Source organism: Pocillopora verrucosa, chromosome 13, assembly GCF_036669915.1.
Source record: "Pocillopora verrucosa isolate sample1 chromosome 13, ASM3666991v2, whole genome shotgun sequence".
NCBI lineage: Eukaryota > Metazoa > Cnidaria > Anthozoa > Scleractinia > Pocilloporidae > Pocillopora > Pocillopora verrucosa.
The window spans coordinates 6,315,301-6,336,083 of NC_089324.1; the positions used below are offsets into that span (position 1 = coordinate 6,315,301).

The 20,783-nt window shown below is 38.7% G+C and overlaps 2 protein-coding genes across 2 annotated transcripts; both read left to right on the forward strand.

Moving 5' to 3' along the window:
* Positions 1–36: 36 nt before the first annotated feature.
* Positions 37–13,825, forward strand: LOC131787427 (adenosine receptor A3-like). The gene is made up of 3 exons (XM_066160606.1): positions 37–197; positions 966–1,030; positions 12,901–13,825. Exon 3 carries the CDS (start codon positions 12,947–12,949, stop codon positions 13,823–13,825), a length of 879 nt encoding a protein of 292 aa, XP_066016703.1. The 5' UTR covers positions 37–197; positions 966–1,030; positions 12,901–12,946.
* A 3,351-nt stretch (positions 13,826–17,176) lies between these two features.
* Positions 17,177–17,701, forward strand: LOC136277680 (uncharacterized). The gene has a single exon (XM_066160124.1). The coding sequence runs from the start codon at positions 17,177–17,179 to the stop codon at positions 17,699–17,701; it is 525 nt and encodes a 174-aa protein (XP_066016221.1).
* Positions 17,702–20,783: the final 3,082 nt, after the last annotated feature.

Here is a 20,783-nt window from a genome sequence, read left to right on the forward strand (position 1 = left end):
GTGATCGCTTATTTGTTTAGAATTATGGAGGTTCCGAACGTATCGAGATGTTTGAAGCCAAATGTTCCTCAAATATGGGCATATTTCCAACATTTGATCATCACTGTCAATTGAACGTCTTGTTCTAACAAGTTGCTTCTCGTGTTTCCTGCCATTTTCTAGAATGGTCAGCACAATGGACTAATGCCAAAACTAAAGTAAGCCCCGGTATAAGCTTGGATTGTCTTGAAATGAACCATAACGCATGTATGTCACGTGTTTTGAGAATTTTTTTTCACTTCAGTTTACAAAACACGATGAATCTGAAGGAATGTTGGCAAATAATAATAAAAAAAGAAAGAATAATAACTGATCCTTCTCAACAGCAAGCTCTTGATGCGATGGATTGCATGTAATCATATAAGTCTTGCATAGAACAGTAAAAAATACATCGGGCAGAGTTGAATATATATATTAAAAATGATTCTAGACCTGTAGACTGTTAACATATTGCGTGACACGGGTGCTAAATCTTTAACTGCATAGAACTCAATATTGTCCAGACTTTCTGCCATTCATTTCCTTATAGCGACACCGTTAGCTAAAAACGTGATGTTATATCAAATGATATGCTAAGCCGGTTTGTCCAGTCTACGCGTTTTACATCAAAACTCGTCTGTTTGATAATACTATGATAACGAAATCTGTGTGAAGAAATAGCATCATGACGAGGCCGGCAGCTACAACGAAAGCTGGATGCCTGTTGAACCTATATTGGAAACGGAAATATCAATCACAAGACGAGGATTTTTCGGGAAAGGGTAAACGGGCGTACATGCGTGAATGAAACGGGGGCACATAAACGTGCTTTTTGTGTTAATTCAGTTTTTTTAATTCAGGGAGAAAATCTCTTTCCATTTCAAAGGGATGAAAAATCATTGATACTGTCGGGATTCAATCGTTTTTTTAAACTTCCCTCTCCGTAGATTCCAACTTGATGGCAAGGAACTTTTCTGAGAAGTAAAACTTTCTGTCAAATCTGCCTGTTTCGGTAAGTACGTTGATAAATATAGGGAATGCGTTATTTCCAGGGCATACACATCCATCGGCTTTAGAGGGATTAAAATATCGAGAAAAATAAATCTGATTAGAGGGCATAAGAGGCTTTTAGTAGACTTTTTAACAATGTTTGAATTTCCAATGCACGTTCGCCTTTCAACTTCAAAGGAAATTTAAAGGAGGGTTATCCAAACATCCCACAATTTAGATTAAGTTCTTTTGAATTTCCAATGAACGTTCGCCTTTCAACTTCGAAAGAAATTTAAGGAAGGGTTAACAAACATCTTACAATTTAGATTAAGTACTTTTGACATTGAGACGATCTGATGAAAAAGCTCGGACAGAGCCCAGTACGAGAATATCTTTTCTTCTAACGTCATCGAACAGTATATGCCGTATCAAAATCGCTATAAATTTCGTATCGCGAAGCATTCTATATCAGAATTAAAAACACTTTAAACAAATCACTGAGTGGCTTATCAAAATTTTAATTCTTTCTTTCACTGCAAAATATATTCACGGCTGCACCACTGCAAAGTTATGTCGCGGATTTTTTAAAGATTTCGTGACAATTGAAATAAAAATTAATGAGCTGTTATTCGTGGCGACCTTGAGAACCAAGGACTTAAGAAATTATGTGACATCCAACCTGGATATTTCCAGTTATATCAGAATGTCAAGGCAGAACACGGACACAGTTAGGGATATTGAATGGTCCCATTCAGTTTAAAAGTGCTTGCAAAATTTGGCCTTTTCTCGCAAAAATTTCACGGGTGCTCGCATGTTCGCGTTCGCGTTAACATGTGCTCGATTGCTCGAAATTTCGTCAATCCTCAAAAAAGAACGCTTAGTCGCAAGTTATCAACAAATACCCAAAAGATTTCATTTCCGTTCATACTGGTTTTGCTTTTTCCCTCAGTAGATTCGCTTTCATTGCTTGAAGCTAGCCTAACAATTGTTGTTTCTCTGAACAGTTTCTCAGGTATTGTACCCAATGACTTAAACTTTCTGGATCATGTATCTTATGGGGGGCCTCGACCGATACATCGGTCGATATATCGGTCGATATATCGGTCGATACATCGGTCGATACTCGATCGAGTACAGGTCGATATATCGGTCGAGTATCGGTCGAGTATCGGTCGAGTATCGACCGATGTATCGACCGATGTATCGACCGATACTCCTATCGGTCGATATACTTGGCGGTTCACCGATACTTCACCGATACTTGACCGATACTTGACCGACACTTCACCGATACTTCATCGATACTTCACCGATATTTCACCGATGCTTCACCGATACTTTACATCGGTCGATACTCGACCGATACGCGACCGATAGGTAAATGCTCTAGTATCGGTCGATATATCTACCGATAGATTGGTCGATACATCGGTCGATAGTATTTAGAATCGGTCGACAGTATCTAGTATGGGTCGATATGTCGGTCGATAGTATCGGTCGATATATCGGTAGATAGTATCTAGTATCGGTCGATATATCGGTCGATACATCAAACAATATATCGACCGATCTTTTGGTCGGTAGACAGATGTTTCGGTGGATATGTATAGGTTCATACAATTCGGCGAATACACACCAACACCATACAAGGTTAACAGTATATCTCTAAATCTGCCAACATACCGATATAGTAGTGCACATCAGGGATACCTCACCGAGAAAACGCGAGAAACCCCAATGGTCCACAGCAATTGATTTACGCTGTTGTGGATGGATTCCGCTTTTAATTTTTTTTTGTGGAAAATTAACAAAATAAAATAGAAAAACAATCTCTGATTTTCGTTTATTTTTTACTCTTCAGCAAACTTAATTAACAATGGACAATTAACAAAATAAAATCTGACTTTGTTTTATTTTTTACTGTTCAGCAAACTTAATTAACACACAAACAATGAGATAATGTACTATCAATCTTAGTGCATACTTATTGCTTATAATTTTTCGTAGCAATCTGATGGTCATCATGCTTAGGAAAGGCATAAACAATAAGATTATGCTGATTTTGTTGTACCTTTTGCTGTTGTTTTGACCCATGGCACCCTCTCGACGCAATAAAGGAAATAGAAAGGATAAATTTATTTTTACTAGACAATAATGTATGACAATTGCAACTGATTCCGGCAAGTGAATCAGTGATCTGGTGAATTAGTTCATAACCTAGAACTGCTCTTTGAAAACTGAACATCCTGTTGCCTGAAAGTTGAATGGTGCCCGGTCCTTTAATTTGAAATTTATAACTGGGCCATAAATCCTATTACTTTCAGCTGGAAATTTAGATATAGGAAAAAAGAAGTATTTTACTTATTTTCCATCTGATCACGTTTATTTGTAACGACTTCAAGGAAATGAGCGGCTCATTTCCTTGAATTTGTTACAATTCAACGTGATCAGATGGACAATAATGATACTTTTCAGTTGGAGTACATATGAACAGAAATTAACGGTGCTAGGTCATGCTAAGAAGTTGTTTTATAATGGAAACAATATTTGAAATTTGCCAGAAACCGATTATGCCACTGGATGGGACAGTTAATTTGTTAGTAAATAGGATCTAAGAAAAGAAAAGTAAAAAAAAAGTTTTCCAAGGAAAGATTTACGTATTTCCCGTCTAAACATAGGTTAATGTTAATCTGACGTCCAGGGTAAGAGACAAACAACAGGCATGACCACGTGACAATTTGTTCTTCGTTGTCTTTAACGTAAGGAATATAAGGTTTCACGATGATGGAAAACGTGATTGGGACTTCTTGTTGTGGTGCATTAGTCGTGTGCTATCATATTATTTTCTTTTCAACATTTAACATTTGCCTCGTGTTAACTATTTACGGAAAATATTGGGAAAAAAATGTCAGCGAAAAGTGCTTTTTAAATTAACATTGTAACGCAAATTATCACAATATAGTGGACATATGTACGCGAAGCAGCTAAGCAGCCTTTTTTCGTTTGACGTAAACATCCAACTCAACCAGTCTAACATTAACGAAACCAAAAGCAAATTACAGCTTATTTGATCTAAACTGCTATGTGGTAAAGAACGCATGAAACTACCGGTTTTAAGCTCATCTCAACTAATCTTTTGTATTGTAAAAATCCTCTTCGGGGTAGAAAGGCAGCCGTTTGCCTTCTCCTTTCATCTTGTTAGCTTGAGCCCGATACTCCTTCAAGGCTAACCGACAACTCTTTTCAATGTATTTAACCGACACTTTGCCGCTTTTTCCCGATTCCTGCTGTACAACTGTTTTGTACTTGTCAGGGTCAATTATCTTTAACTCACATATTCCTATGTAGTCTCTTAAAGTGTTCCTAGGCACACCATATTCCCTCATTGCCTTGGCAAGGGAGCACTTCTTCTTTGCCAAGATGTCCAGGACACCCTCATACCTTTCGTGGACGCCACTAAGGTTGAGGCCTGTAATTAGTCCTTAGAAACAGAATGACATTAAATTAGTGGTGGCTTGCTACAGTCTTGAGGGGTTACAGACCTAAGAAGGGCCCGATTTTTAAGCTCTTAAGTACACTTCAAATACGATATTATACGGCCAAAACCTCACGGATATGCGACATTTTCGACAATAAAGAGGTTAATAAATAGCCAAACTAAACTGCTGAGTGTTTAAGGGGACTGGGCCCTAACAGTCCTAACAGTTTCAACAGCTTTAACTCAAAATCTGCAGTATGACCCAACTTTTGTTCTGATTGAACATCTGTAGGAAAATGTTATTCTTTTTCAAAAATACCCGCCGTCTTACATTCTTTTAAAAATATTTGGCCGTGAATGTGTTTCTCCCCTATAAATTAAATAGGTTTTTGAAACCGCTGACCGGAGCAATATGCATGCCCTTTATTTGAGCGCATTACTCTTACGTGAAGCCATGCCATTTTGCGCACGATGAAAAGCGGGAAAATTAACACTCTTTTGCCTGTTGTTTATCTTTCCGTACGTACACTTTAACGACTTTAAACTGTCACCCGCGGGTACCGTTACGCAATCTCTTTTTTTAACCATGTCTTCGGAAATACAACGAACTCACATGTAGCAATTATGCAAAAGTTGTGCACAAGAACAGATTCTTTTACATACCTCTAGACTTTTTTTGGGCAGGTTCCTTGATCTCTTCGACACTATCATCACTCTGGCGGTCTTCATTCTCGCTATCACGTCGAACCACACTATCCTTATTTTTCTTTAAGACAGTTTGCACACACTGCTTTTCGCCCAATACATCTGCAGAATATAAAATAAACCTTAAGTTTTGTCTGGGACCAACTGAGGGTCACAGTGGACGCAATCCTTGGTTAAACGTTAACACAGAAATGTAACCATGCATTTAGTCGTTTAAAAGCGCATAGACACCACAAAAATAGAAGATAGTAAACTTGTGGTATATTGCCACTCCCGTTGGCACACGAAATGCAAAGATTGACGAGTAGCGTTTTTGAAGTAGTCATATGTCTGTATTCAATCTATAGACTGCTTATTTTTCATCTGCCCCCTTCTATAGTTATTTAAGTTAAACCTACACATAGTTTTAAGATTACTGAAGACCTTCAAGGGTGCCTTCCGGGAAAATATTCCGTGCGCGCTACTTTAAAGAAAACCACGGTAACATATATATCACTGTAAAGCTAATAAACTGTAAAATCCGAAAATATCAATACATTTTAACATTTTTGTTTTGGTAGGCATGCACCAGCTTTAAAGCGCAAAGCTAACCGTACTTTCCGTAACTGAATTACCAGCCTTCGCGTTATCGCAGACATCCGAGCAGACTGAACTATATCACTCAGGCTTTTTCTATATTTCTATCGGTTGCTTAGAAAATCCCTTTTGAATTTGGGCAATAGAAGATCTTCTGATTGTTGTTACTCGCTGGGACGTCGGTAAAAGCCTCGCAAACTTTGGTGCGCTAATATCTGACGAATATTTTGGCCAAGTTTAATTAAAGTTCTATAAATCTACATACCGTGCACGCAAAAATAAACCTTGAGTTTTCGACCTCGGAAAAAATTCACAGTTTACGCACCTCGCTGAAGCGGTTGTCAGCTCGGCCATGCAGCCAACCAATGAAACGCAACTCAGAACCCCTTAGCGAGTCTTGCGACAAAGAAGTATTGACCGCTCCCGGGAAAGTTTTCGCAGTGATGTGACACTGTTTACATTTACAGGGGAACATTACAACCGAAAAAGAGAAGTCTACCGCAAAAAGCTCATCAGCTTGTAAACCGATTTAAGAGGGCAAGAGGAAAAGAGAAATGATAGCGGAGTAGCCTTTGAACAGGCCTAGTCGGCAACCCGGTCGGAGCCCAGCGTTCGGATATCTGTACAGGGGCGGATCTAGGGGGAGGGTGCAGGGGGTGTGCACCCCTCGCTGACATATGCATGACCAGCGGCTTTCTAATACAACTGGTGTTTACGTCCAGTCACCAGTCAGTTTCGCCATTCCTTAGTGGCGCACCCCCTCCTAGAAAAAATCCTGGATCCACCCCTGACTATACATTAAAACAATTCTTTGTGTGTAATAAAAGTATACCTTGCCTCCTTGCTTTTAGTGCACCGATAAAGTGTCGATATCGGCAGGTATTTAATATGCGTAAAAAAATTAAGGTTTGAACCCTATCAGAAACTAGTTAATTTTTTCACCTTTTCAGACAACTGTCCCACGCTTGTCACGCACTATCGTAAACTGCCGCTTATAAGCTTCCTAAAGGGTTTTTGATGGGCTTATAAATTGGAAGGGGGAGGGGCGTATATAATAAAAAAAAGTTTCGAATTGAGCTACGGCAGTGTTGCTCAAAATGCGTTTTATTTTCTAGTTTTAATTAAGGACGTTCGCGACCAAAATGTTCTCACGTTCAGATTGTTTTAAAACTTGTCATGCAGTAAGGTAAAGATCAATTCAACTTTTGGCGAGAAGGAAAAACAAGGAGTGTCATCTTGCTCGTTTCCGAGAAAAGACGCATTGAAGCCCATGCGTTGTTAGAAGCTCTTGTTATTTTGAGACGATTTTAGCTTACAACTATCAACAATTAAAGAAACTATAGTAGTGGAATTTAGATCAGGTTAACGTTCTCAGTTCAGCAGAACTACGTCTATTAACAAAACTTTTGCAGCTGATGTCATTCCTTAAGGTAAAATACTCCTGAAAAAAGAATACATACTAGTCTTGCCCGTCCACAATCGAAGAAAACTTAGGTCGCACGAGAGTAGAAAAGGGGAAATATTTGTAACTTCTCACATACAGATTTTTTCGGTTTTTGTTTTGTTTTAACTTTTGTTTTTTTTTTTTTACTGGAGAACATCAAGATAAGATAAGACAATATGGAGTTACCGACCATTTAAGAGAGTGACCTGCAGGTGACGTTAATGCAAGCGGTAACAAGCCCTATGCTCCCTAGTATTTCTTTCTTAGCGCGCGCGCTTGATGTATGATGTGGTGAGAAGTTGTGACATGAATTACGTGCTCAGTGAGGATGCGCGGAAACAATGGGCGCGAACTTCCTTAACATAAATAAAACTAGGAATAGTAATGACCTTATTTTAGAAAAAGTTAACCTAGAATGCACCAAGCGCTTTTTTTTTTTTTTTTTTTGCAAAGGTTAATTTATTTTTTAGAATTCCTTTTAATGTAATATAACTTAATTTTCGTGTAACTTGCAATTGTTTGAATAATTCTTTTAATGTAACTTTTTACTAGCCTTTTACAATTTATCTTTTACACAGGACCTGCATCGATAGCAGTGTTTTCTTTAAAACTGATGCAGCAATCATGTATAATAACTGATTCCTCTAAAATCTTTCTGTTTGAACTGAGTAGTACCGTGTTCTTCGAGAGTGCTTATTATTTAGGAAACAAGGAAAACTAGAGAGAGGCTTACATCCGGGGGGGGGGGGGGGAATTGTAATCGAATGAATTTTTCTGCTTACAAGTAGGTGGGTCTATAACCGGGGAGGGGTTATAAGCGGGGGAGAAGTTCTTATAAACAGTGGTTTACGTTTTATTAAAATTACATCGCTAATATGTATGGTTTAAATGCCAGTTTCATACAATACAGGGGAGGATCCAGGAGTTCTTGAAAGGGGGTTGTCGGATACGGGGCCATGCCCCCCGGAAAATTATCCGGATTTTACACCCTTCAACGTAACTTGACAATCAGTCGATTGGTAGAAGTGAACCAACTACGTATAAAACAATTTTATCATATTATTTTTATGAAGAGTTAAACAAATAACAAGAACATACTGTTCAAAGAGGGGGTTACAGCGCCCTCAACCCCTCGCCTGGATCCGCCTTTGTAATATCTTCTCATTATAACCCATGTAGCCTTATTTTGACCATCAAGGAACTCTTTAGCTTTTGCCTAACGCTTGCTGTTATTGTTGTTGTTGAAAACGTTTTATTTTCTATGAAAAGCAAACATTAAAGTACCGGCAAAAATACGAGTTACTTCAGAAAATTTTTGACCCAACTCAATATTTCACCTACATCAATTAAACTAGTGAAATGTACATCAATTAATTCTAAAGGGTTAAAAAGACAATCGCTATTGAGTGGTCTGTTATGTTGGTCGATACTCAGTCGTTACTTCACCGAGTATATAGAGAACTTAAAAGAGCAAATGGGACTGGCACTAGTCCGAGAATGATGCATTGGATGGCGACAAAACGCTACCAATGAGCATTCAGATATTTGTTAATTAACGTTTCCTACTGGACGTTTAGGCTAACAAGATATTGATCGAGTATCGACCGATAATCGATCGAGTATCGACCGATACTTGACCGACAGTCAACCGATAGTTGACTGATATACCACTGACAGAATCGCGGTCGATATGTCGACCGACGCCATGAGTATCATTAAGTGGACTATCGGTCGATACATCGGTCGATACATTGGTCGATACTGGACCGATATATCGACCTGTACTCGATCGAGTATCGACCGATACTCGGCTGAGTATCGACCGATGTATCGACCGATATATCGACCGATGTATCGGTCGAGGCCCCCCATAAGATACATGATCCAACTTTCTTTCGCTTGAACAAGAAAACGTGACTGTAACACGATCTATTTACCAGGAAATTCTAATGTAGTGAAGAGGAAGACGGGAGATGACATAATCCCCTGTGGAGACAACATTACTTGCGAAGCTTTGTTGATCTAACTTCCCATTTATTTGAGCAAATTATCAGGGTTTGTTGAAATTATGGATTTTCCAGTGGGCAATGGGAAATAAAATGGACGGAGTTATAATATTTTGAAACTGTACTAAGATTGCATTTTGTAGCGGTTTTTTCAACCTTGGAAGCTTCCTGACCACTAGTAATAATAACTAATATGTGAATATTAATCTAAGATTATTCGCAGATGAAGCTACGATGCAAGATATTTTAATTTTTTTCGAGCAGAAGGAATATTGGATTTGAATATTTGTGAACAAAGTGATGCTTAATAGTTCTTCTCCTAGACTAGATCGTGTGAGAACCTTATACAAGTCATGCTGTCTTGAAATCTCAACTAAGTTTATTTTAAAACAACAACAAACCGAGATGTACAAAGTCAGCCATTTGGCTAAGCACATGGTTGTCTTCGCTCTGCGCATGTTCTAGTGTTACCTAGAAACAATAAAATAGGTCCGCACAGTATCGACACATCTCCCCCTTTAGAGGAATAACTGAACATATTCTTAAATCTAGAAATCTATAGCTTGAGACACAAACTGTTCCAATAGATGATTAACTGACTGTCTAACATCCTTTTAAAAGAACGTATTTCGCAAAAACAAATAACCCTATTTTAATTGGGTTATGGTGGGGTTCTGATGCAAGGTCACGGTGACCAACTCCGCCCAGTTGCATTTTGTTCAAGAACAATCACAGGCAAAGGTGGAGTCATGCCAATTATGTCAGCAAAGTTCCGGAAAACAGCGACACCAGTCCCACTCATAACTCAATCCCGGAACAGAGGACTTCCAGTGGAAGACTCTTTAGGAGACCTATTCGTTATAGGGACGATCTTTTCGCTTTTACCTTTTCAGGGTCTGGACTTAGTCCATCTGTTCTAAGGACATGACCAAAGTAGGTTAGACAGTTCTTCTTGATCTCACATTTCTCTTTGTTCAATTTCAATCCCGACTTCTTGATGACTAGTAATGTTCCATTTAGGTTCTCAACATGCTCCTCAGCTGACCTTCCAAACACAATGATGTCATCCATAATTGCTTTACAGCCTTCTTCATTCTTTAGCATATCCGTCATGAGACACTGGAAATTTTCCACTTGCGATTCCAAACAGTAGCCGTCTAAAACAGAATCGCCCCGTCAGCACCATCTGGATGTAGGGGTATTTGCCAGAATCCACTTGACATGATCCCTTTTCGTTTTATTTTCACCTCGTTAGTGTTTGACGGTTCTGTAAAGCAATTTTCCTCCAATTAAGGGTAATTCTCTGCACCATAAAAACGACTTGCAATGAAGTGATGAGCTCCCTTACGTAACATGACTTCGTGGCTATTTAGTTAAACAAGCTGATGATGTAATGGTTTAGTCCTTTCAGTAAGACCGATATTTGATTTGTTGCTTAAAACCTTATTTTAAACTTATAATAATCTGCAAAATGATATTAATCCTTTAACATTAAGCCTTTGTCTATCATGATCTAATTACTAATTCTCCTTTCTTATCGCTATAAATGTCACTGGACACTGCCCCCCCCCCCCCCCCAGGCTTTCAGTGAAGTCAGCTAATCAACAAAGTATCCAGACCATGTAGTTATTGTCAGAAAGGGCCCCCTATTTCTTGTGCCTCAGCGGTGTGTTGAGATTCGTCCCTCGAAATTAAACCTTATTAGACATATGCTATTGATTCTCATTCTTAAGTTGGCTGTTATCTGCTCCAGTGGTTCGATTTTGGTGTAGGCGAAAAAATCGCGAATGCTCGTACATGTGCTGATTCAAACGGTCATAACTTTTGAAAAATCGAAAACGTACAGGGGTTTTTGCATATTTTTACCTATAAAGGTCTAAACTTAACGGCTGTGTAGGATAGAATCGTCAACCAGGTCCCAAATCCCAAAACTTAACGTCTATATCAAGGTTATTTACGGCCATCGGCCGATGGCGATTTCTAGTGGTCAGAATATGCTAAAATTCGCCTTTTCAAATATATTGAGAGGGCAAATTCAAACTTTCTTGGCAAACTAGAAAGGTTTTTAAGCAATCTGATATAAATTTTGTGGCTTAACTATGCGAATCAAATATTTTACAATGTTACAAAATATGCCTATTTTTCAATTTTCGAGGCGTTGCGACGGTCCCTACGGACTGGAATAATTATGGAATCAAACCAAATCTAATTTAGTTCTTTCCTAGGTAAAGTATTTCTGTTGAAAGAGTTTCAGGAAATATTATTTTTGACGCAAAATTGACCGGGTGGAAATAAGAGAGACAGCCTCTTAAATGTCTTTTAGGTACTGGCTTCAGGTGATCATGACATATTCAGCTTTCGAATTATGTATTGTTATTTGTTCTTGATTGTGTGGGCGAGTAAAGGAAAGTAATATGATCAGGCGGAATGCGTTGCCAACGAAAATCTCCTTGAATGTTCCTGTTTTCCTTTCTGACTCAAGGCAGGAAGTTCTCTGTCTAGTTTGCTGGTGGGGTTTATTTTTGTGTAAGACACCAAGAACGGCGTGTATGATTTTTTTTACTCAGTACAGTGTCTGCTATAGAAGTTATCTCCATTTGAGTTGATTTAGAGGAATCCCAAATATGTTTTGCAGATCTGAGTTCCACCGTCATAACCATCTGCACAGTAATGTTGTTTCTTGGAAGAAGCTGAGAAATCACCATTACTTGACCGGAATAAATGAGACACTGAATTTCAAACAGATACTTCTCTTTATAAAACGGGCTTCATTTCAAAATTCGTAAATTTAGTTTTAATGGGACGTGAATGAAGATTTCTCGCATAGCTAGTCAACAGTGTTTATCAAGCTTTGTTGTGGCTTAGTGAACGCTATGGTTTATCTGTTAAGAATCACAAAATTCAAAAGTAACTTCTCCAGATGTCTCATTTTCGTATATTTCCTTTCGATTATTCAGCGCTGAGGTTTAACTAGTAAACTTATCTTTAGAGACTTTGTCCTGCTCAGGTCATAATAGAGCATCGCAAAGACCTCTGGAACTTCCGGGTAGCGTGTGTGCGCTCCTCCAAGTTCAGCTAAACCATGACTAAAATTAGAATCAAAATGTGTACCAGCAGCACTTGAGTAAAGTTATAAGGGTGCAAATTGCCCCATTGAGGAACACCCTTTAGGCGGATGTTTTAATTCTTTTTCTGTAACCCAAACGTTTGGGTCTACGCTTATGAATTCAGGGATGCGGAATTAAAGAGTTACAGTTTTTCTCTTTTTCCTCCTACTTTTAACTTTCTCTTCTTCTTCTTTTTTCCTTTTTTTTAACAATTGTTTCAAACGAATTGGTTTTATTTTGCAAGATCTCAAAGTGTTAGTTTCAATTTTGTAACAAGGGAAATGTCCTCAGCTACCCTTCAGTCTGAACATATACGTAATAAGCTGGCTCATTGAAATAGATTGCGCATATTGATATAACCAACTAAGCCACAGATCAACATAACTAACCAAATAATCCCAAAGAGATGGGTTACCTCACTAACCTAGGTTCACCCACTTCTCTGTAAACAGCCGCAAAGTTGTTGTTTTATCGGTCGCGGTGAAGTAATAACAATTATAGCAAGAACATGGTGACAATGATGATGACGGAAGACTTTATTCTAATCTGAAAGTTTATAATTTTTATTTCAATCAGGGAAAGTGAGCTAGGAGAGGTCTAAAGGAAACAATTGCTTACAAACATGGATTTCAACTCGTGGAACATTTTTTGGAGTTCGGCTTTTGGACTGTTAGCAGTACTGATCATTTTGGGAAACTTCTTCACCATCTGGGTATTCCACCGACAGGGATCACGCAAACGATCTTACTTTCTACTAATCAGTTTGGCTGTTGCTGATTTAATGGTTGGATTGTTTGCAATTCCACTTTTTATAAAAAATAACAGCACGGAATATTCCCATTTTTGGTGGCTCGTGTCAACATCTTTTGACGCTTTCACTGGTTTAACGTCCATCTATACACTAGCAGTCATTTCCTTGGAGAGAATGTTTGCCATCGTATGCCCTTTACGCCACAGAACTCTGACATCTCGTAATTACATCTACGCTATTGCCATACCGTGGATGGTAGCAGCAGTCTTCGTTACTGTTCTCATTCTTTACTCTTATGAGATTATAAAACATCCAAGTTATAGATTTCTTCTCCTCCTATTCCAGACCACGCCATTGTTAACCATGTGTGTCGCGTATTTCAGTATTTGGATCAAACGGAAATCTACGAAGGGAATCCGAAATCACAGAGCTGCAAGAGAATCAAAATTAGCCAACACTTTATTTTTGGTTACAGGAGCTTCTCTTTTAACTTGGACTCCATTTCAAGTTTTCAATAACTTGTTTTCGTTTGACCGTTTGCGGATTTCTTTGACATTATTGTACCTAAGCAGGATTTTACAGTTTAGCAACTCGCTTGTGAACGTAGTAATTTATCCCCTGAGAATTCCACAATTTAAGACAACTTTCAAGAACATAATTCATTATTGTGGGGCTGTATCTCAGAGACCTACAACTGCACGCTCCCAACCAGCTGTTCCTTTGAACAGAATTACTCAATTGCGATGCTGATCAGTAAATTTTACACAGAGTCGGGGAATTTGAATTCCCGTTATTTTGCCTATAACAGAAAAAAGTGATCTATCTTATTGTTATATCCTAATTACAAGAATTTCAAAATCCAAGCAATGTTTCTATAGTGAGGAATATGCCGAATTTATCCATGAAGGTGTACTTGCTTAATAAATCGACCACAAACTTATTCTGCGTGGCTAGTTTCAAATGCGTTGTATAAATTCGGTGGATATCAGGAAGATATCGTGCCTCAATTGGGCAGTAGTGAGGATTGTTTCATTTCCATGAAATACACCTGAAAAGGTACTCTCCAGCATCACCACATAAGGACACAACCATCCCACTGCCATGGGTATTAACTCCTGAAACATGGTCTGGAGATTATGTTTTGGATTTTTATGATAGTTCAAAATTTGTCTCGACGCCAAAGAGTAGCTTTGTCGCTCACTTGGTCATAACGTCCGACAACTATCTGAGAGGCATGGGTTTAAATCACGTCGAAACCCGAATTAGTAGCCATATATTTGGCTACTTTCTGTTATTTTTTTTGATCGCAGCTCACCTATGAGAATCGTTTCTTTTCTCCGATGCCATCCGCAGGCCAAAGTGCCACCTATTTCTTTTAACTGTGATAGTTGACTGAAGTATTTGGCACTTTGAGTTTGTAGCTTTAAATACACATCGTGACCCTGAAGGATTAAGCTTTTTAAAAGGGTACAGCCTGCAGCTGGCGATTAGCTGCACATAACCATACACCATCTTAACCTTTTCGGTTTTTGGCTTGGTGCTTTAACAACAATCGTTTGAGCAGTTTCCTTCTCTTGCACATGCCTTATGCGATCGATACGATGCTCAGATAAAGTTGCAGGAATTATTTCGAAAACTAGAGGCCTAAACGCTGGAAAATGAAATAATAGTGGCGCGGGAAACCGCTCATTTGGTGGTTTGACGTATGATACTAGCGTTCATTTTGCTCATTTCCCCGAATCTTTCCTTGCCCAAACAGGAATCAGAAGTACCATGCAACTTGCTAAATATCCGCGCGTATTATATGCTAAACTGTCAAGTAAGATGTTTAATTTCTAAAATACGATGTAAAGGCCGAATTCCAGGGTAAATTGAATACGACTCCAGCTATTCAAATAACTTGTGCTGAAGAAGAAGATTTTGATAACCTTCCCTGGCCACATTCACAAGTAAATAAATTCATATCCATAGAGGTGTTTAAAAATAAAATATTGGCTTACCCTAGAATTAGAAGGTTTCTCTGGCGAAGATTCCGGATATTCCGCGCAGCTGATAACAAAACAAAAGTAAATTTGAGGCTTAAAACAAGTCAGGATAATCTATTCAATGTGACAAATGGTCAGAAAACTGTCACAACCAATGTTGCTGCGAAGAGTGGTTTAATTTTTTTCTTTTTCGGTTAACAGCTGTCTTTATTAACTTTCAACTTACATACAACATTGCAGTAGTAACACTACGTAAACACTTACAATAATTACGATACCACTGAATGCTTACATCTACGTTACTCACAATACTACCCCTACTACAATTTATGTAAATCGATACACACGTTCAAGCCTACTTACAAAATGATTTTTTCTCTTAAGTTAGCCTACACTACAAGTTATATGATGCTTACACTGCTTGCATTATATCATCAAAACAAAATAAAATATCTTTTGGTCCAAAACAAAAAAATGGTTGAATAGTCTATGATTTGATTTAAGGACCATCATGTTCCTTTTACTTTTTCCTACAGCTCATTTGTGAGTGCTAAGAGACAACGACTGCTAGGTCCTCTCCAGATGATTCTCTCATCGTAGCGCCTTAGATGAACGAGAACCAAGGCAGTTTCTGTAACCTACTGGAGGGTCTGAATGGGGTTTAGTGTTATTTGTCCATATTTTTTAGTGTTTACTGTTAAATTGGCCATTTTTTTAATGTTTACTGTTCTTGAAGAAAATACTGTCAAGTGTTTGAAAGGAGACCCCAAAGTTTTTTTTAAGGATTTTCAAATTTTGTCTGCTCTTTTAAATTCTGCAAGAAAATCAAGGAAATGCACTCGCGAACAGTGAGCCAAAGCTGAAATGCTCTTTTCCTTAGAACCGATAATGCGCCTTACTAGACCCTCAGTACTGGATGTGCTTAAGGGGATACGTTTGGTAATCCACACAATAGTTCCTGAAAAGTACCGCTTCTGGAAATCCAACCAAAGTAGTGTTTGCAAAAGACCAGTTGCACTTGAAATTGGGCCCCAAGGCAAAGTACTGGTGTTAGACCACGATTTCGACTCTCGATAGTCTCGTAGAACTGCTTTTACACCGACCAGTCGATGTAAATGTTCGGAGGGAAGTATTCAAGGATGCGCGGGACCTATGCTTTACCAATGGCGTAGTCTTCGTTGCAGAGAGAGGCTCATCAGCAATCCGTTTCGTTGAATTGAAAGGCGAAGCACTTTTCAAACCCGGACGCCTAAAATCGCGAGCTGATTTGCTCTCGCAGCTTAGTCGTTTCAGATTGTCACTTGAGGGTACAGGTCCAGTTCTACAGAAGCGGTTGACGACACATCTGAGATCTTTAGCTGCACAAGTCGAGAACTGAATAAACAAATTGTCCAGATTAACCCACCTTTAAATAAATCAACTTCCATCTGTGCGGTAAGTAAGGATATCCTCTTGTGTGCAGTTGATGAGCGGAGAAGCATAATGCAGCTGGAGTTAGAGTACAATGGAGTGGCTATCATTGGTAGTAAGCTGAGACAGATAAACTACTCCAATGACGTGACAAGTGTTGAATCTCTCTATGTTCTGCGGCAATCAGCATACTTGGCTGCAACTAGTGCAGCTGGAGGGTTATATGGTTGTAACCTCGATTCTGTCAATGTTGAGCGACTCTTGCAGAATTCTTCAGATTCTTGTAAGGAAATCAGGAGGCTGCATGGTTATGAGGGCAACATTGTTTTCACCGACAACAAAGATCAAAAGGTTAAGACCTTTAATCCCTTAAGTGCAACAGTCGAGACCTTGTTGGGTACTGGCCATGAAGGAACCGTTGATGGAACTGAAGAAAGCTACTCATTTACACAATTTCATGCAATCTGTTCCTTGTAGAAAACTTTTTTTTGTTTCCGATATAGCTGCTGAAACAATCAAACTAGCTTCGAGGCTTACTGGCAAAGTGTCCTTTCTTCGCAACCTCGAATGTCTCTATGATAGTTTTGGAATTGGTGCACATACGATCGACGCGGTCCAATTATCTCTTCAAGATGCTGTGTGCAATGTTTCATCTGTAAATGCTTATATTAAAAACACAGTCGCTGAAGTAAGGCAGCACTATAAAATGAAAGAAACGGCAACAATAAATGGCCCTGAAGGAACTGTTTCCAGCAAAACACAGGAGTCATTGGTGCTTCTCGAAAGAGGTATGGAACAGCAACGAAATAACGTTAAGAATGTAAACGAGGACTATCTTGGTGACATTGACATGCGTACGCTGCTAAAAACTCAGGTGGAGAACCTTCATGCAGTCTCCCACTTCAAAAACGAGACTTTCACCGCTCTTCAGTATGCTCAAGACTTTGGAACAATTTCAAAGGAATCTTTAAAGAGAACAACGAAGTGGGGTGCGAAGTACTTCACACTTGAGAAGTCTTATTATCCAGTGCCTAAATCCAGTGTGGAGTTACGGGACGTAGATTTGATGAAACCTCCTCCAGCTGATAACGTTGACCCCAACATTGAGGCAGCCATGAAGGAATTGGTTGACAGGTATCGACCTGTCAAGGACGGTAAGAAGCGAATCAACAAAAGACAAAGCAGGAGCCCTGCCGCTAGCTGTATATTCCAGTGCGCCATCGTGTACTAGAGTAACATTCCAAGAGGATGTTTAAGATAATCCAGGGACAGACAATAAAGAACGAGTCGACCAGGATACAAATATTCCACGAGCTACAAACGAAGTACCGAGAATCACCTTTGTTGACGAAAGCATGCTCGGAGTTGTCGCAGTTGGTGACATGACAGACCTCCCCGAGCAACAGGATGAATTCGACACCGACTCGGAGAGCGATGCGGATAACGATACAGACATAACGTTCAGCAGATTTGGTCGCACCATCCGCGCTCATTTCCGCCTTGATCTCTAGAAACAGTTGGGCCAATCGCGACTATTCAGATATGGAATATAATCAAATGTTTTTGGCCAGGATGGAGTGGCATGTCTGTCATTTTTGTTGACCATTATACATTGTGAGCACTGTAGCCGATCTTATTGGTAAAAGAATATTCTGTTATTACATTTATTACTAGTCAAATTTAAACACTCATATATGTTAACTCTCATTTTCCTTGTAATTTTCGTATTTATCTCTTTTTGTTTACAGTGCAGATACACCAACTGCGACCATCTCACAAAGCCAACCAATCATACTGAGGAATTCATACAACGGATGGCAATCCGTAAATTTGCTTAATTTTACTGTTTATTTCGATGTTCTATCCCATTGGCTGTTTGATTTGAATATCATTATCTGATTTTTTACTAATATATTCTCTCTAAGTGGTCAAGGTTAGTGAATCCTCGCTGTAGGGCGCTTTAAGAATAGAATTGTTATGAGTTATACAAGCCAAATCTGCGGTAGTCTTCAAATATCGTCGGTCATAAGTCTGTGGACATCTTTGGCAGTCTCAGCGGACATCTTCGACAGTCTCAGCAGACATCTTCGGCAGTCTTTGGACATCTTCAGCAGTGTTCGGACATCTTCGGCAGCCTTTAGACATCTTCGACAGCTTTCGGAAATCTTCGGCAGCTTTCGGATATCTTCCTCACTCTTCGGAAGTCTTGAAATAATCCCGAATTGTTGGAAAATGGCCAAAAAAACCTCTTTGAGACAATAAACATAGGCCCAACATAGATATTTCCCCTTTTAGGGTGTGGTTTGTTTGTTTATGGGAAAAAAAATAATGTTACATCGAATTTTTTAATGTTAGTGTTAAAGTGGCTGAAAATTAACTGTTTAATGTTATACAGTCAAAAAAAATAAGTGTTTAGTGTTATCGAAGTACCCCCATTCAAACCCTCCTACTGGTGAATGGGGTGAAGGTATCATGATGGGTGATTTTTACTTAAGGGAAAAAACGTTTTCTTCACTGTTCGAACTCCAGGGACCGAGTTAAAAATTTTTGCAAATAGAATGGATGCAAAAATGTCTCACTTTAGATGTATACAGGAAAAACCCTATTTTTTTAATATTATTAAACTATTATTGCGTTTTGACGAGCTCCCGTTGAGCTTCATTGGATTTTATCACCAGCTATTGCATGATGTGTATTGCTGTATAAATACCATTCGATAGACGGAAAATAACACTCAAACTTCTCTAGAACAACCATACTAGAAATAAGCGTTTTCCGCAATAGCTGTTGCTTATGTGTCTCGGCCGAAAAAAATTCGTAGTGTCAGATAAAGTCACTCATCGCCAAATGACCAAGGTCGTTGGCTCTGAATAACCTTGAGTTGCTCAGAGGAAAAATATGGACGAAAGATGACGTGGCACTTAGACTGCCAAAAGGAAAAAGGGAAGATTTTTCGCCTTTTCCTCGATAGGAGGAAAAAATTTATAGAGCGCCGGGAAATCTTTTGCTCATTTATGCTCGTCTTATGACGGCGATGACTCAACGCAAAAATCCGCAGGATTTTCAGCGAAATCTCCTTCGAGAATAAAAGTCAACCTGATTTTGATTTCGCTTTTGTTTAAAAGTTAACGCGCCTTTCATAGAAAGAAATGTCACATTGAAAATTCTAAACTTTCAAAGGGTGTTGAGAAAAAAAAGCCACGGCACATCTGGAAATTACTAACACGTCCATGATGGTTATATATGATAGTATATTTTCTTCACTAATCGAAAAGCAGAGACCAACCAGTTGAAAGCGAATAAGTGATTCTGACTATTTCTAGTTTTATCGCTGCTTCGTTGCCTCTCAGGGAAAATTTCAAACATAAAGTTGTTGTTTATAATTGAGTTGAGCAGTTTTTGAAATGGAACGAGTGAGCACAGCGAACGAATTAAAGGTTTTCTCATACGTATTAACTAATAACTAAAAATTGTGCAAAGCATTTACCATACCTCCCCTTATTATCATTATCAGAGATTTAAAGTACTTTAAATTGTATTTTGATAGGTTCTTAACCTAAGCGCCTAGGGCCTCCTTTCACAGTCATTTCAAAATGATTCCAAAGTTGTGGCTGAAAATCATGTTTCTGATGTCCCGGATTGGTGTACTTTACGCTACTGGCTAGTTCTGTGAAAGGGAACGCTCTATTGGTGGAATGTTCCTTTGAGGACACATTCATAAGACGTATCGGGTTTTTTTGCCTGAGTATTATTTCCGTTTGAGGAAGAAATCATGTGTCAGAGCTTCAGTTTCGTCATTGGTCAATACATCTGTGAACCGAACAATAGTACAAAGTAAGTAAGACCGGAAGATTTCAAGCCGAATCAGGGGGAATTTTACATGAAACGTTTTGGAAACAGAGGTACACCTCGACCTACCTCTTAAAACAACTTCCGAATGTACGTCATTTTTCAATGGAGAATACAGAAAACTCAAATTATTAGGTAAAGATTTCTATGGCGAACCAATATGGCGATGTCAATTTCTACGTTTCACGGTAGAAAAGATTTTGAAATGCATGGAGGGAAAAATATAGAAGCTAACGGAAGTTTTGGTGTCATGGTGACACCATTATCATGTAATCTATGAGAAATAATTATTTGACTCATGGTAAATAATGCTTTGCACATAATTTGCTTGGCCAATGATTTCAAATAATCCTTTCAGTATGATCACGACGCTAAAAGGGAAAAGTTATTTTTGACAAGCACTGAATTGTTCGTTTTTCCCTTTTATCGTTGTAATATTTCTTGAAAACGACTTTTGCTTACTA

Excerpts from the sequence above, each read along its gene's own strand:
- LOC131787427 (XM_066160606.1), top strand. The coding sequence starts at position 12,947 with ATGGATTTCAACTCGTGGAACATTTTTTGGAGTTCGGCTTTTGGACTG.
- LOC136277680 (XM_066160124.1), top strand. The coding sequence starts at position 17,177 with ATGAAAGAAACGGCAACAATAAATGGCCCTGAAGGAACTGTTTCCAGC.